The sequence below is a fragment of the Otolemur garnettii genome, unplaced genomic scaffold, assembly GCF_000181295.1.
Source record: "Otolemur garnettii isolate 467f Iridium unplaced genomic scaffold, OtoGar3 scaffold00113, whole genome shotgun sequence".
Taxonomy (NCBI): Eukaryota; Metazoa; Chordata; class Mammalia; order Primates; family Galagidae; genus Otolemur; species Otolemur garnettii.
In genome coordinates, this window is record NW_003852508.1 from 3,581,757 (window position 1) to 3,600,288 (window position 18,532).

Consider the following 18,532-nt stretch of genomic DNA (forward strand, 5'->3'; position numbering starts at 1 on the left):
TATGCCGTGCAAACTGCTCTTTCCTTTCTCTGTCCAGCCAGTTAGTCCTTTTGCCACCAAGCAATCATTTTTCCTCCCTTTTCATCATTTACTGAATATCCCTGGAATAAGCAGGGATAGTCTTATGTATTTTTAAGCCAATTTTTAAGCCAATTTTTATTGTATCCATCTGTGAAAAAATCTTTCCTATAAAAATAGCAGTAGTTTTAAAAATGTGTATTAATCTTACCTCGTATTGTTCAACTTTGGGTGTGTATAATCCTGGAGATTTTCCCATATTAGCCCATAAAACAGTTTTTGCATTCTGACCAGGTAGTATTTTACTGTATAATTGGAGCCTAATATACTTAACTAGTCCTTTCTTGACAGGCATTTAGAATGCTTCTAGTCTCTTGCTATTATCTGGAGCGCTGCAATAAATATCCTTGTACATATATTACTTCTCACATATGTGAGTATAGCCTTGGATAAATTCCTAAAAGAATTAATTACGCAGCTAAAGGCACATTTTTTCCCGATGGACATTGCCAAATACCTTTGTGGAAGTCACACTGTTTCATACTCTCCAAATCAATTGTATCATATTGCCTATTTTCCCATGTCAATCAAATTTTATTCCCTTTCTCCCTCAATACATAATTGTGGCGTACAATAACATCATAAGAATGCCAATAGGTCCAAATTAAATCGTCAGAAATGGTGTTTTTATTTTAAGTAATTTGGGCATTGATAGGTTAAAAAAAAAAAAAAAAACCACAGAGTTGAAGAAGAAAATTAGAATCTGTTACGTTGATCTCAATACTGAGTAAAGAAACATCCTGAAGTAGCCCCAAGCAGAGTGCCTGCGTATATTACACACTCAATAAATATTTGCAGGGCTCCTGAGGCTCCACTGAGTTTTGTTAAATTCTCAGAGTGGTTTAGTCATTGGCTTAACTTAAAGCATTATAGTGGCAGCAAGATTTTATATTTAAATATTATTTATTTCTGAGACATTTAAATATATGAATCTTAAAAAAGTAATTCAGGTTAATTGGTCATTTGGTTAACCACTTGTAGATGGCATGGGAAAAATAAATGCAGAACATATATTATTCAAGACACATTTGTTCTTTCAAGAGGAATTCTAGGCTGGGCACCGTGATTCACACCTGTAATCCTAGCACTCTGAGAGGCTGAGGTGGGAGGATCGCTTGAGGTCAGGAGTTTCAGACCAGCCTAAGCAAGAGTGAGACCCTGTGGTGTGGCAGGGATCTGTAGTCCCAGCTATTTGGGAAGCTGAGGCAGGAGGATCACTTGACCTCAGGAGTTTGAGGTTGCTATGAGCTAGGCTGATGCCACAGCACTCCAGCCTGGGCAATAAAGTAAGACTTTGTCTCACACACACAAAAAAAGAGGAATTTAAAAATTAAGTTTAGAAAACATTTTTAAAAAGGAAAATCAATATTTGTATTCCAATTCCATAATGTTAGTATATTTTTCTGTCTTTTTTCCCCTTCTGTATTTAAATGTGTAAATATCATATTACCTATCTGTCACATATACATATAGATTAATTATTATTAATATATTTTATAGAATTGCAATCACAGTTTAAAAGTAATTATATAGCCAGCATTAGGCTTAGCATTATGTCATAAGCTTCTTGTTTAAACATGAACTTGTTATCTATTTTTGTGGCTTCCTAAAATTTCACTGAGTACACATTTATTTAACCATTGCCCTGGTTGTTCAACATTTGGGTTGTTTTCACTCTTTTATTTCTACAAATGAAATTTTAGTCACTATCCTTTTCTGGGTAAGGATAATTTCTTGTAATTTCAAAATAGAAGGTTCTGCTTCGACTCTCTGAGTTACCTTCTCACCCCCTAAAAGATATGTGCCAGTTCAGTGTTACACGGCTTCTAGTGTATCACGTTCAACATTTTGGGCAGTAATTTAATAGATACTGTTACATTGTTTTATTTTAATATTATTTTTGATCACTGGCGGCTGCCTGTTTTCTTAGGTTTGTTTTCTTGATTTAAGACTCTATGCTTTTTACATTTTTTAACTTACAAGAGTCTTGGAGTTTTTCTTTGTATTTTATATGAACTCTTAACAACTATTTTTATTATGTAATGTTTTATTCTTGAGTGTTTATATAAAAATGATAGTAAAACTTTTTCTGCTGTATTTGCTGCACACACACACATACACACACATATATGTATATTAAAGATGAGGTCTTGTTATATTGCCAGCTGGCCTCAAACTCCTGGTCTCAAGCAATCTTCCTGCCTCAGCCTTCTGAGTAGCTGGGAGGTACTACAGGTATGAGCCACCACGTCCAGCTTGTTACAAATATACTTTTTTCACACGGTTGCTCATCTCTATTTTGGTACCACTTTAAAATTCTTTATATAATAAAGATACATTTACATTCAGAGTTCATTGTGGCATAGGCCATAGTTCTCTAAAGATCTGCATAATCACATTCTTAGACTTTTTACTGTATTTTGAAAACAATGCATTCACAGGAGAAAGTATAATTTGAATCTAAATATCTGTCCTCAACCATCTATTTGGAACACAATAGCCAGAATGATTCTCTTAAACAGCAAGGCTCCTCAGGTCAAAACTCTCAGGGGGTTTCTCATCCCATTCAGAGCAAAATCCAAAGTCCTTCCTTGACGTGGGACCTCTATCTTGCCCCGGGGCTACTCCTCTGACTCACATTCTAATCTAGCCACAAAGTCTCCTCTCCCTTCCTTAAATACAACCGAGATGCCAACTTGACACTGCTACTCACACTGTTATTCCTTCTACCTGCATTTCCCTTTTCCCAAGCCTATTCTCTTTTCAGAGTGGGCTTCCTAGGTCACCTAAAATAGCTAATTCACCCCATCCTTGCCAACTCTTTCTCTTCCCTGGTGTTACGTTTTTCTGCAGAGCACATCTCACAACCTGACTTTCTTTGCTTTGTTCATTGCTCTTTTCTCAGTCACCAGCTGAATACACAGGAGTTCAATAAACGACTAAATTCAGTCATGCATCTGCTAACCTCTGAGGTGACAACTATCAGATAGATGAGGTACTCGGTTTTTTCCTTACATTGTAAAAACATCTTTCTTTTTTACATTTTAATAACACTCCTGTCATTAGGATCAGTTATTGTTATTATTATTTTGGCATCTCTCACTTCTGGTCCACACTAGAGTTTTAAAATTCACTAGCATTTTGTGCATTTTGGGAAATGCTGTTCTGGAAAACAGTATAAAAGCAAGGGGATTGCCCGTCTGTCTCTTGTCATGGTTCAACATATCATAGCTTTTTAAACAATTATAAGAAGTGGTACATAAAAAGAATATCGTTTCTGGCTTGGTGCCCATATCAATGGTTAGTGCACAGGCCACATACACTGAGGCTGGTGGGTTCGAACCCGACCAGGGCCTGATCAACAACAATGACAACTGCCAAAAAAAAAATAGCCAGGTGTTGTGGAGGGCACCTGTAGTCCCACCTGCTTGGGAGGCTGAGGCAAGAGAATCGCTTAAGCCCAAGGGTTTCTGTGAACTGTGATGCTACGGCACTCTCCTGAGGGCGACATTATTAAGACTCTTTCTCAAAAAAAAAAAAAAAATATATATATATATATAATTTCTTACCTATATCTGCATGTAAAAATAGCATTCAAAAAAGATTGTTTTAATAACAGGACAGAAAAATTACTTCAAAAGGAGTTTGGATTAAAAATCATCATATAAATTGAAAGGGAATTGGGAACCCCAAAACAAGGAAAATATTTAATAACATAAGTGATTCAGAAGGAAAATAATGCTGTAATGCTTCTGAGATATTAAAAATGGTAGCAAGGACCCCCAAATCAAAGGAGTTAGATACGCATGAAATTTATGAAAATAAAAAATAACATGACTTCTCAAATGCAAATGATACAGCTGGAGGAAAATTATCAGAGAGATGTAGCGTGTTTCCAGTGAACTCAGAAATGCAATAATGTTGAAAGGCAATCAGAATAGCGGAAAAAGAATTAGTAGATAAAAGCTTTTTAAAAACCTTACTCATATGCCCAAGGAAAGGTAGGAGGCCTCCTCAAGATTGAGCAGCATGGGCATGTTACCTGCTGAAACAGGTGCAATAAAATTACTGGGCTTAAAAATCAGTACCACATGAAAAATCAGTAGCTCGAGTCCCAAGAGCCAAGGCAAGGATTGGTCACCTCTTGCATGCTTCACTTCCAAAATACCATTTGTATATGCTGCTTACTTCAGTGACTCACAAAACTGAGCATTTGTAAAGGTTTTATTTAACTTCATTTGCAACATCGTTATCAAACACTTCAACAAAGGTATTTGTTCATGATGTTGGAATGGATGTTATAAATAACCTAAATATTGTTCTTCAAATGCAAATTCTTCCATATTTACCCACGAGAATGATCGAGGAACAAAACAATAAAGCATTTTGCGTATACACACACACACAAATAGTTCCAAGCATTATTTATAATCTGTGGTTACAAAAAGTTCATTTTAAAAAGCATTTGGGCATGTCGGGCATAAGGAAAATGAAATATAAAACGGGGAGTTGGAATGATTTTTGCATATAATCAGTATTTAGATTAGGAAAAGAGAATTTAAGCATGGCTTCACAAAAGATAAAATAGACTAGTTCTTTTTAGTAGTATAGTAGCTGAAAATATATTGGAATAGGAAAAGGAGAAAATGAAAGTTTTTTTCGTGTTTTTTTGTTTTGTTTTTTGCCAGGGCTGGGTTTGAATCCATCACCTATGGCATATGGGGCCAGCACCCTACTCCTTGACCCACAGGTGCCACCCATGTTTTTAAAAAAATCTTAGAAACAAAGGATTTTCAGTTTAGCCTGTGATCCTGGAAAGAAAGAAGTCTATGAAAACATGTTTAAGGTGAGTTAGAGGGGTGCTGAAAGGAATTAATATATTCTCTCGCTAAGTAATGCCGAAGGGATAGAGATGATAGCCTACTAGTATCTCTAACAGGAACATTATTTTAAAAGGACAAATTAGCATGATAGATGGTAATAGGATATGAAAAGGTGGGATAGTAGCAAGAATGGATACAACGAAAAAGAAAAACTGAGCTGAATGTCAGATAAAGCTTATGAAAGAGTAGAATTCCTGGCCAAAGTGATAGATAGAAATGGAAAAATAAAATGTTTATTTAAAAGACCCTGTATTGGCTAAGGTTTCATGAAAGGGCACAAAATCTACGGTGGCTAGTTTAAGGAAAAAAAAAAATTAAAGCAAAGTGTTAAATGTCTTTTGAAATCATTGGGAAAGGAACTCTAGTTTGAGCCTTCTTGGATGACTTTAAGGGTAACCCATGATAAGGGCTACCAGGAGGGATCCTGCCTCTTTTAAGATGAGGACACTGCACAATCAGGGGAGAACCAAGAAGGCAAAGCCCCCTTAGATAAATGGTGCACCCCTGTGCCGGCAGTGACAGGGAGGACAGTGAATCACCTCCATCTTTCTCCCATGCTTAACCTTCAGGTGAGTGCACCACTGGGGTATAGCCAGAGTCACATCTAGATCCCTAGCTTAGTGAGTTCTAGGAAATGCAGCTTTTATGTTTGGGCCTCAGCAGTACAGGAAGACAAGCTGGAAAGGGATTGGGATGGTTGGTTCACATGCTCTACAGACTTCATTCTGAGAGAAAAATAACAAAAGCAGAAACATCGTTAAAAACAGGTACTTCCTACGTTTCAACACTCATTGTCAGCTCTCCCCAAATAGTAAAAGGACTGTTATACAGAATTTGAAAGGCAACATTTAAAATAAGAATAAGAAATACCTTAAAGTTGAATAATTTTATTTTGAAACGGTAACATTATTGTTCTTACCATATGATTACTTGTAGGAGGCAGCAAAGAAGAAAAAAATTGCCTGGCAATGATGGGTCCTACATGATCAGGGGCTGGTAAGATCATTTTAGACACATTTCGGTGATGACAGAAGGCCCTAAAGCATCGGAGAAGCCAGGCCAACACTAGAGCTAATTAGTATTAATGTTGAGATGAGAGCTGGGTTTTCTGGCAATATGATGGAGTCGTGGTAGATTCGTGATAAAAACTCTCACTACAAACACATCTAAAGGATCAAGAAGTCCATTTAAATACATGGCAAAGTTCCAAAAAAGGTTCCTGAAGCATGAAGAAGGAGCTGGAATGAGAATTCCTGGAGCTAAAGCGGAAGCTGGGGGTGTGCTGGGAGTGTTGGCTGATGATCTCTGACACAGAGGCTTCCTTCAACAGCCACATGGGGTGGAGGCAGGTCAGGATGTGGGTCCTCAGTAGGCAAGGAGAGAGAGCAAGACCCAGACATACACCTGGGGCCCTCAGAGAGAGGTACTTTCAAAAGGTCTGTGCTACCAGAAAATCAAGAAAACAAGAAGATGCCGAGTGCTAGCTGGGAAGAAAAAATAGCCTTCCTGGAGATTTCATAACGATATGCCTGACAGCACATGGGTTTGTAATTTTAAACTACCTGCACGGAATGCAGTGGCCCCAGATCAGATCTCGTACCTGGGGGATCCTCCTCTTCCCAATGCATTCCCAACCTCTTACTTTTTCTTGTTTGTTTTGTTTTGGATGAAACAGTCCCATCCCTATTATTCTTCTGATACCTAAACTACTCCAGGGCAGCAGTACATTGTTTAACTCTTTAATCAAGTGGCCTAGCAGAAATTATTCATGGCCAGTTGATCCCTGAGGAGTCAGGCTAGAGGTTAGAAACAGATACCGGAGTCCTGTCAGGACTTTCTGATACCATTTACAGTACCCTGCATAATAAAAGGTACTCAATATATCTGTTTTGATTTAGAATTACAACAGTGCATGTTAAAATCATCCCACAGGTGGCAAGAATCTTAAGGGTTTAGTTCAACCAGTTAGTTAATGTTTACTTAACATTAATTAACTGGTTATTCTAGCCAGAAAATTCTAGCAACATGTCATTCTAGCCAGAAATTATCCATAAATGGTCTTTAAGTCTCCAGTGATAGAAATTCACTCTTATGAGATAGTCCATCCTGGCTGTGAGTTCCACGCCTCTGAAAATTTGATGTGGATTAGTTCTGTCCCTAAGCTTACCTTGAGCCAGTCTCAGCACTTCATCACACCCCCTCTGATACTGTACTGCATTATATATATAATACACACACACATATTTGATTTTTATCTTGTTTCCTGGCAAACAGGTCCTAAAATCCTCGGACTCTCTGGATTGATGAGTATCGTTTGTATGCTAATGAGACTGGTGGCTGGGCTTCCCAAGGTTGCTTCAGGATGACACTAGTCACCAGAAAAGCCCTAGGCAGGATTAGAGGGTTGGGTCTTTCAGCCCCCCTCCCCCACCTCTTGGGAGGGGAAAGGTCATTGGTGATCAGCTTGATATTCACGCATGCCTATGTATGAAGCCTCCATAAAAACTCAAAACAATGGGGTTCAGAGAGCGTCTGGATAGCAAAGCCTGTGGAGGGCGGTGCACCCAGAGAGGGCAGGATGCTCCTATCTTCCCCACATACCTTGCTCTGAGTATCGCTTCCATCTGGATGTTTATCTCCATGCTTCGTAATATTCTTTACCATAAATGGATAAACATAAATGTTTCCCTGAGTTCTGTGATCTGCTCTAGCAAATTTATTAAACCAGGGGGGTGATGGTGGGAATCCTGATTTACAGCAGGTCGGTCAGAAGAACAGGTCTTAATCTGGCGTTGGCGACTGGTCTCTGAAGTGGAGGGAAGTCTAAGGGGACTGAGCCCTCAACCTGTGGGATATGATGCTGCTTCCAGGTAAATAGCATCAGAAGTGAAATGAATTATAAAACTTCTAGCTGGTATTGGCAGCAGAATGGCTTGGTGTGTGAGGAAAAACTTCCACACATCTAGTCTTTTATTTTTTTATTTTTTTATTGAATGGTAACTATGTACATTAATGCACTTCTGGGGTACAGTGTGGGGTTTTCACCACACGTCTAGTCTTAAAACTGCTGTATTGTGTGATTGTGTAAGAACAGAAAAAAAGACACTGGGTTTTTCTTATTATTTCTGAGATTGAAAAGCAGATCCAATTCCACAAATCCTTATATTGGGGCTCAGAAATTGATACCCCCAAATATGGTACCCTGGTATACCAATTATTTTATTTTATTTTATTTTATTTTATTTTATTTTGTTGAGAGAGAGTCTCACTGTGTCTCCCTGGGTAGAGTGCCGTGGCCTCACAGCTCACAGCAACCTCAAACTCTTGGGCTTAAGCTATTCTCTTGCCTCAGCCTCCCAAGTAGCTGGGACTACAGGTGCCCGCCACAGTGCCTGGCTTTTTTGTTGCAGCTGTCATTATTGTCTAGCTGGCCTGCGCCCGGTTTGAACCCACTAGCCTCCGTGTATGTGGCTGACACAGTAACCACTGTGCTACAGGTGCTGAGCTCTAAATTTAAATTAAATTAAATTAAATTAAATCTTTTTTAAATTAAAGAAGCTTTACTCTGATACTTCCTTATTTACCCAAAGTCCAGACCTGCCAAAGAAGAAAACAGTTACATCTGGTCTCTTCTCTGAGTTTTTATTAATTTAACTGAAAGACTGAAGTTGTCAACACAGCTGGACAGACTTTTGTCATAAAACATTTTGTGCTGTGTGGGCCAAAAAGACTTTGTCTCAGGCCATTTTATGTCCTTCAAGCCTATTGAATTTTTCTAAAAATCATTTGTTATCCCTCAAATTGTCACATCTATTCCATCTCTCCTTATAAGGAAAGGTTTATAAACATCTGTATCCCACTGGATTATTGAGTAATAAACAATCCAACATAATTCCCTCATACTATGCATGTTAAAATAAAATTTATATGCCTTTTCTTTTATTAATTTGTCTTTTGTTAGCTGATTTTCAGTGAACCTTCAGAGGGCAAAGGGGCATTTTCTCTGGGCCCCTACACTTAGTAAGTGAAATAGATTGTACTGAATATTACCCCCGGTGGTTGCTATGAAGCACTGATGAGAATTTACATACTTTACAGCAAAATTTAATTAAAACCCTCCTTTGGCATCTTTGAGTATGAAAGTCCCTTTTTCTTTCTTTCTTTCTTTTTTTTTGAGACAGAGTATAACTGTCACTCTGGGGTAGAGTGTTGTGGTGTCATAGCTCACAGCAACCTCAAACTCTTGGGCTTAAATGATCCTCTTGCCTCAGCTTCTGGAGTAGCTGGGACTACAGGAGGTCACCACAATGCTGGGCTTTTTTTTTTTTTTTTTTAAAGACAGAGTCTTACTCTTGCTCAGGCTGGTCTTGAACTCCTGAGCTCAAGTAATCCACCTGCTTCAGCCTCGCAGAGTGCTAGGATTATAGACTTGAGCCACCAGAAAGTCCCTTTTGCTATACAATCCAGCGTTGTTATCTCTCCTTTCTTCCCTCTCTTTGCCCCACATTTAGTTTCTGAAATTCCCTATATTTTTAGCACAATTCAGCTTAGCAGTTTGGCTAGTATTGCTCTCACCAAACAAAAGCCGCTCGGCTGGAGGAACCATCTTTCTAGAAAGCAGGCCAGTGGTCATCTATGGTTATTTCACAGGCACTGGCTGAAAACCACCAGTAAGTAGTGGGTTTGCCCTTCACCCCAACTAATCTACCAAAGCAATTGCCTGACCAGAACACATCCCTTTTTTGAGGGGGGAGAAGCTGGCAGCAAGAGAAGGGCATATACAGAAAGGGCATATATAATTGGGCTGCTAAAACACATGGTTTTTTCCATATTACGTGTAATTTACAATAGTAGGCAACCGAGTGTTCTAAAAGAGTTATTATGTTTGGGTAAGTGCCTAACTTGCTCCTAAATCAGATCAGCTGTATTTTTTAATACCAGCTGGTACCTTTTATTTTTTATTTATTTATTTTTGCTTATACCTTTTAAAGTATACAATTCAATGGTTTTTAGTATATGCACCACCATCATCATCATCACCATCTAACTCTAGAACATTTTCATTATCCCTTGGGAAACCTTTTACAATTAGCAATGGCTCTTGTTTCTCCTCTCCCCAACCCTTGGCAGCCACCAATGCACTCTCCACGGATTTGCCTGTTCTGGACATTTCATATAAACAGAACCAGTTGGTCTTTTGTGACTGGCTTATTTCACTTTGCATAATGTTTTTAAGTGCAGAATACATCAGCATTTCATTCTTTTTTTATGGCCAAACATTCTTCCATTGTATAAATATACCACATTTTGTTTATCTGTTCATCAGTTGGTAGTTATTTGGTGTGTTTCTACTTTTTGGCCCTTATGCATGATATTGCCGTGAACATACAAGCCATTTTGTGGACGAATGTTTTCATTTCTCTTGGAGATATATACACCTAAGATTGGACGTGTATATCTTGAGTGCTGACTCATAGGAAAAGTCAGAAACAATTAAAACAAGGAATAAATAAAGGAATTCTAGCTGGGATTGCAGTTGAGACTAAAGCATTAAAGGAGGCCTGTGTATGAAGGAAATGAGCTGGTGGAGGAAGAACAAAGGGACCCACACCTGCCCTTGCAACCAGATACAAACAAGAGTCTAACTTTCCACAGGTACAGCTGGCCGGCTAGGGTTACCCACCTGGTGCACTCACACAGACCACCAGGGGCTCACAGGTGACATGCATACTCCCTGCCAGCTATGAAGCCTCCTCCCCCAGTTACAAGTATGTAAAATAGCTCCCTCAAAGAGAAAGGAAATGGAATTTTTTTTTTTTTTAAAATTAGTGGATTTCGGGAGTTAACAGGAATGTGTTTGCTGTCTCCGTCTGGGCTGGGGAAAACAGTTCCAAAATCTAGTCATGTATACTACTGCATGTTACGGTTTATGCAACGCTCTTTCTTCTCCCACAGGTGCAAGCACGTGTCAGGTTTACAATATTGCTCCTCATTACTATACGCACTTGAAGGAAAGAGGCTATTTCGTGGATTGATCTGAGGCTCAGAGGTGAATGGCTCTGTCCTTCCCTGGTCAGGGAAGGAGGATTGGGGCACTGATACAGAAAACCCCTGTTTGGAGCTAGGAATGAAGTAAAACGTTTCACATATGTAAATTCCTTTAGTCCCTCTAAGAACCCCACGAAGTGGCTGTTATTATAGTTTCATAGGTTGGAGGAAATTGCCCAAATCACCAAGCGTGCCACATCGGTCTTGTTTGAGAGCCACACTCTTTCAGCTCTGTTTCTTATTTGCAGTTCTAATTGACCAAGGTCTGTTGCTTGGAGGGATGTAAAGGAGGTTCAGGCCCTGCCCAGTTATTCTGGCTGACACTGGGGGGGATGGGAGGATTGACATCTCATACAGAACCCAATTCATTGTAAAATGAGTGAATTGGTGATCAATCTCATTTCTAAGGGATTAAACTGGGAAGCTTTCCATTATATAAGGTTCTGGATTTTGAGGGAGCTAAGGACACTCTCTGGAAAAGGGCAGCTCCTTAAAACTGAATTTTGACAATACTTTCCCTTCCCTCTTTTGTCTGCTGCAAATACACGGCCATAACTAATTTTCTCATTTTCTCCCCTGGTATTTGCCTGCTTCTTAATTCTGTAAAAGGGCTTTCTTCCTTAAAATGACATCTTCTTTTTACCTGAAGGGTGAGTATCAGTGAAACATGGAATGCAACCGAGATACATTCCAGTGAGGGGCCAGTATATGTCTAACTGGCAGATTGAGGGATTCTAGACAGGCCCAGCAGCTGTGACCAGCACCGACAGATGAAAGCAGGATCAGTGTTACTCGTGTGAAAAGGATGAAAGCATTTAACCAGACCCTTACCACGAACCATGGTTCCTGTTTTCATGCTGTGAATAAAAAATATTTCTCAGTTTTCTGCTTTTCCACCTGTATGCAAATTTTCAATTTTCAGGATTGAGCCAACAGATTTAAATCTTTGATTTTTTATGCATTAAAAAAGAACTCTTTCATTTTCTTTGGCAAATTCCAGCTCTAATGCACATATCTGTGCCTTTCTCTAGTAGGTTTTCACATACAGAAAAACATGAGGCTCCCATTAGAGTCCTAATAGGCTCATCATTTTGCAGAGTAAAAACTGCAGAAAGCTTCTGATCGGAATCCCAATTAGTCCCAAACTTACTGCACCATTTCACTTTCCAGTTCCGATTGGCATCGACTCCTCGGCAGCGAAACCTTGAGTTTCTTGACCTTGTTTTTCTCCAAAATCGATCCTAGATGTAATTAAGAAAACAGGTGCAGAGAAAAATACTTAGAAGGTTATTCAGATGCATTTTAGTAGCTTAATCAAGGAGCAAGTCACACCACTGAGAGGAGAGTTCGTCTGTGAATAGACCAGCCCGGGAGTGGAAAGGGGACTGGGTTAGCAGTCGAGATCCTGGTTCAAGCTTTAATTTCAGCCATGGACTTCCTGTTTCCTTGTTTTCTCCTGGCTTCAATTCCTCAAAGGCAAAAGTGAATGGGTTGGACTAGATCAGTGATTTTTTTTTTTTTTTTACAATTTATTGGAAGGAGAAATCTTTATTTACATGAAATCTTATGTAAAAGGCAGACATAAGAACAGACTCAAATGGTTGGTTTTCTGATCAGAAAAGGAGTGAGGCCCTCCTTTGGATCGCTAGAATCACTCAACTGACTGACCACCAAGCTTTCTTTCTGTCCTGGAAATTTGTGGCTCTATTTTCTATGACATATTCAGTCCTTTTTTCAATTGGATAGGCAAAAGTGACTTACATTGGTCCAACTGAAATGGTATCCATCAACGTTAAACACAGGCATGATATAGAAATAGAGGTGATTCAACATTTTTCTCATGGCTGGGTCACTCCGATAAGTTAGAAGAGCCTAAAAGAGAAAGGTGACATTTTTCTTATAAATTGCTTCCAAATGCAGGTTTAGAAAAAAAAAAACAAACAAAAAAAAACATGAGAAATCCTTTCTACCCATGAGAAATAGAAAATGCTGTGGGTTAAAAAGCAGTAAACTTTCATGAGTGGTACTCTTTGACATCACACATTCTCTATTAAGACTTCTGTCTGAATTAAACGTATTATTACCAATAACTTCTTAGCAAAGCCATTAAGACAAGTTAATTGGGCAGCCTCTTACAGCATTTCAGAGCTGGCTAAATTTTTAGGCTGATTAAGAAAGTAACAATGTAAGCATGCTTTTGTATAATCAGTTCTTTCAATTCTGGGTAATAGCCCTGCACGATACATCATAAAACAGACTAGTAAAATGTCACTTAATTGTTCGTGTCTATTTGGTACCAGCCTCAAGCCTTGGAACGTTTACTGCATGGAGATCTGTTCTTTTCCCCTTACTTTCCTGTAGAACATTCAATGGACAATAGAACATCCTTGCCATCTTTATTGTGGCTCCTTTGAAGTCTTGCTCTTGTGATTGAGTTTTACTTCTCCTGTGTCTGTCCCCAAGTCTGAGGATTCTGCAGTATAGATTGGCCTCCAATAAGAAAGTGCTGTTATATGTTAAGTCAAGAATATGGACCTTTCCAAATACCAGTCCTATGGAACAAACTTTTTAACAAGTTCATTTTGGTGCTTATTTTTCTACATATAGACTATCTTGGAGGAGGAGCACATAGAAAACTTGGAACAGTGGCTGCCTCTGTGCTGGGGCCTGGGGGACAATGTGTAGGAAGGAGAATTACTTTTCATTGTATATCTGTTTGGGCTGAGTTCTCACCATATTAAAAAATACAAAAATACGTTTTTAAAATAAGATCACTAGGCAGTGCCCGTAGCTCAGTGGGTAGGGCGCCAGCCACATACACGGAGGCTGGCAGGTTCGAGCCCGGCCTAGATCTGCTAAACAACAATGACAACTGCAACAACAACAACAACAACAAAAATAGCTGGGCATTATGGTGGGCACCTATAGTCCCAGCTGCTCAGGAAGCTGAGGCAAGAGAATCACTTAAGCCAGAGTTTGAGATTTCTGTGAGCTGTGACGCCACAGTACTCTACTGAGGGAGGCATAGTGAGACCCTGTCTCAAAAAAAATAAAAAATCACTTTACAGAGGTATGATTGACATATAAATAGATATACATATTTAACGTATACAACTTGGTGATTTTTGAAATGACTGTATACCTGTGAAATTACTACCATAGTCTGTGCCATAAACATATCCATCACCTCCAAAAAGATTCCTCTTGCCCTTTTCATTTGTCATCATTATTATTTTAGGATATAAGAACACTCAACATAAGCTCCAGCTGCTTATTAAATTTTTAAGTATAAGATATAGTATTGTTCACGATAGGCACTCTGCTGTTGAGTAGATCTCCAGGGTTTATTTAATTCTTATACTGAAACTTTGTGCCTCCTTTTCCTCCCTCCTCCCAAAATAAAACAATTCTTAAATTATGTATATACAGCCTTAGAAAATTAAATCCTTAAAATTTAAATCCTCTTTTACATCTAGTTAAGTAGGATTTCTAAACCCATCATAGCAGCATTTTGTGTTTATATGGTGAGACTTCTATTAATATTCATAGAGAAAAAGCCAATCATGCAATTCATTCTACCTATCACTAAATTAGAAATAAGGTTGAAGACATAGGGATATACTCAAGAACATCAGAGGTAAATACAACTTTATTACGTGGCATGTAAGCGTCTGTGACGTTAACACAAGTTGATAAACACTGATAGGATTCTCTCTTGTTCTTCTTTTGTTTAAGGCTCAGTAATAGTTGTTGGTCAGTTAGCTTCAGTAGAACTTTCTTGTATGCTTGAGTTTCTCTTCACTGTCCAATGCTTCAAACTAGGGGAAATTCCTGTGATGTGATCAATTTTAGAAGTTCTGCAATTTTGTTTTTCTCTACTAAGTGGAGAGTCCCCAGTGCTTAGAGGACGCCTTCTGCTGGCATGGCGGGGCAGAGCTATATGGTCCATGGTTGGCCACATTTCTTTCTTAAAGTTTGGCAGCTGTAGATTTCCACACAGCTCTAGAGAAGAAGAGAAAAGAGACAGCAGGAGAAAGGACCTGGCCAAGGCAGGAAAGAAGGAGTAAGAAAATGCCGTGGTAATTTCTCTCCCTGCCTTCCTGGCATCCGGGATTGCAGCTTTTTGTCTCCATCTTTGCTGGGGAGTCTCTTCTTTCTCCAGCAGGGAGCATGTTTGTACCCACATGGCCGACATTGCTAGACCCCTGTATGGGAATGTTCTCATTTTATCCCACTGTCTTCTCTACTATAAGTGATCTCCATAGTTTTATGTTTAAAAGAATATTGCCAACTTCCTTTTTAAAAAACTACCACATATTTTAAGCATGTAGAAAAAATACAGAACAGCTTGCTCATCAACACATCTTACTACATTTATCAAATCGTTTTTTTAGAAAATTGAGACATTACAGGTAAAGCAACCCCCCTGCCTTAATCATTCCCTGATTTCATTTTTTCACCTTCACCAAGGTAATTCCTATCCTAAGTTTGACATTATCATTCTCATACATGATTGTATACATTTTGGTACATGTCTATGGATTCATGGACAACATATAATATTGTGTGTATGCTTTGAAATATTATGCAAATGAGATCATTATGTGTTAATCTGCCGTCTGCTTCTCCCATTATATTTTTGAAATTTAATTAATTAATTAATTAATTTTTGAGACAGAGTCTCACTATGTCACCTTAGAGTGCTGTGGTGTTACAGCTCACAGCAACCTCAAACTCTTGGGGTTTCCCAAGTAGCTGGGACTGCAGGTGCCTGCCATAATACCTGGCTATTTTTTGTTGCAGTTGTCAATGTCATTTAGCTGGTCTGGGCTGGGTTTGAACCCGCCAGCCTCCGTGTATGTGGCTGGTGCTGTAACCACTGTGCTACAGGCACCGAGCCTTGAAATTTATTAAGTTGAGGATTTATTTATATTTAACTGGTAAATGGTATTCCATTATAGGTTAGTTAACACACAATATATTGATCCCTTATTTTTTTGATAGATAGCTTAGGTTGTGTCTCGTATTTCACTGTTGTAATAATAATGTGCAATGAACATTCTTACACATTTCTTCTAGACATATGTGAGAGTTTCTTCGTAATACAAGTCTAGGAAAGGATTTGTTGGGTCATGGATTTACATGCCTTTGACTTTACTATTGTCATTTTTTCCCTCTAAATCAGTAAACATGCCCATTTGCAGTGAATGAGAGTATATTAACATACTACCTCTGTCAAATAACAAATTTTCATTTGTGGGTAGAATTGCATTTATGCACTTAGTCTATATCCATTCAGCAAACCCTAGATTCTGACAACTCTAGTAGGATATAGCTCCTCATCTTGTTTCACTTCAAAATTATCTTGACTATTTTTGACACATCTCCCCTCAGTAATTTTGGAATCAAGGTTGATCATATCAAATATGTCCTGTTTTATATTTAGGCTGTTGTTTTTATCACTAATGGATATTGAATTTTAGCAAATATTTTTCTTCATGTATTGATACAATCATCTGGTTGCTGTTGTGATAAATGCCAGTAAATAATCTTCTTATTGTTAAACCACCCTTGTACTCTAGGGATAAGCCTGTTGGTTATGATGTGTAGTCTTAATATGCCTGGATTCAGGTTGCTAATATAGTCCTATGACTCATAATGACATTTTGGCCAATGATGGCATGCATATCTGATGGTGGTTCACAGATAGGTTATAGGTTATAGTGGAACACATATATAAATCTGACATATACACTTTATACTGGCATTGCAAATCAGGTAAGGAAAATGATATTCAGTAATGGTGCTGGGACATCTGGTTTCCCATAAAAAGGTTTGTGTAACTACATTCTGTCATGTTCACACGATGATGAAATTACCTAATGTCACATTTCCCAGATAATAGCTCTGCCATCAAGTGACATATGACTGTATTTACATCTACATTTCTACATACAGGCCCATAACCCTTCTTTATTCTGTCCTTGTCTGGTTTTGGTACCAGTTATATATTACCTTAATGTGATTTGGTGAGTATTAAAAAAACATATATTTGGAGAGTATTTTTAATGTATTCAAATTATTAGCTCCCTGAATGGTCAAATTCAGCTCTAAAATTATCTAGTCCTAGAGTGGAAATTTATAGAAAACAAAGATACACTAGGACAAATAAATCTTTGCTTTCAATTACGTTGAGTTTTGCTCTTTATCATTTTTTAAAATTGGTGCTGACTTTTTTGTCTTTTTTCTAATTTCTTGAGTTGAAAGCTTGGCTCACTAATGTAGAGACTTCATTCTTTTTGAACATATTTACTTAAAACTATAAATTCTCCGTTAGTACTACACTAGTTGCATTCTATATCTTGATGTACAGTAGCTTTGTTACTGTTCAGTTCTAAATATTGGAACCTTTCCTTGACTTAAATGAGTTATTTATATTTACACATTTTTAAAATGTGAGTTTTTTAGTTTTTTTTTTTTTTTTGTAAATGCTTTCTAACAACTACCTTGCAGTTAGAGAATGTGGCCTACATGATACAGATTCTTTGACAGTTGTCGAGTCTCTCTTTGTGGCCTAGTATAGTCAACTTTTTGTGAATGTTCCAACTGTGCTTGAAAAAAATATACCTTCTCTAATTATTGGGTAGGGATTTTAAATGTCATTTGATTAAGTTTATTACGTTGTTTATATCATCTATATTCTTACTAAAATGTGCTGTCTGAAACACTGAGAATCGTGCTAAAAACACATGATTTGGAATTTATTGCTTTTTCTTATATCCTGTCAATTTTTGTTTTATATATTTTGAGGCCATTCACATCACTTAAAAATCTTCATTTCTAAACAATATATTAATGAAAGAAGCTGCTCATCGTATTCTGGAATGAATTTAATTTTTTAAGACTTTCCAGAATGTGTTCTTCCTCTGACAAACAAGCAGGGTGTCATTATATTACATATGCTATATTTGTGATTTTTATAACTCTCTAAGAATTACAGCTATTCCCCATCTGGTCAGACAAAGCAAGAATGATCACGATGTGATGACTGTTAAATACGGAGCAGGGCATCTGAGAGACCTCCTTGCATGAATGCTTTCAATAATAGTACAGAGTCATTTCTCTTTTACGGTGTAGGTGGGAGTTTCTAGAAAGAACATGACCATATGTCTATTTCCTATTATTCTGACATATGATGACCATGAAGAACATAGGGTTATGCTTTTCTTCTAATGTGTAGAGCTCTTTTTACCAATCCACATACATCACCCATACACCTAGAAAAGGAGATGCCTACGAATCAAGTTGTATCTGGACCTACCTGGAAAGTTTAATCCCTTGATTACTATTGTTTATGAGGAACACTAAAGTAGTCCTGATTTGAAAGCCAGTCACAAAACAATGCACTACACGCCTCAGTGTGGCAGTCCCTAGGTATTACAGCCCCTTACTTCAATTTATTTTAAAAATGCTTCACCAAAACTGATTTTGATCTTCCATGAAAAGAACTTTTTTTTTTTTTT

The 18,532-nt window shown here is 38.0% G+C and overlaps 1 protein-coding gene across 1 annotated transcript in view; it reads right to left on the reverse strand.

Moving 5' to 3' along the window:
* Positions 1–18,532, reverse strand: part of CPA6 (carboxypeptidase A6) — a 279,926-nt gene that overhangs the window by 31,108 nt on the left and 230,286 nt on the right. The window contains exons 7-8 of the mRNA XM_003797251.2: positions 12,771–12,881; positions 12,160–12,250 (exon numbers count right to left, since the gene is read on the reverse strand). Of these exons, the coding sequence (XP_003797299.1) occupies positions 12,160–12,250; positions 12,771–12,881 (202 nt within the window). The remainder of the gene's footprint in view (positions 1–12,159; positions 12,251–12,770; positions 12,882–18,532) is intronic.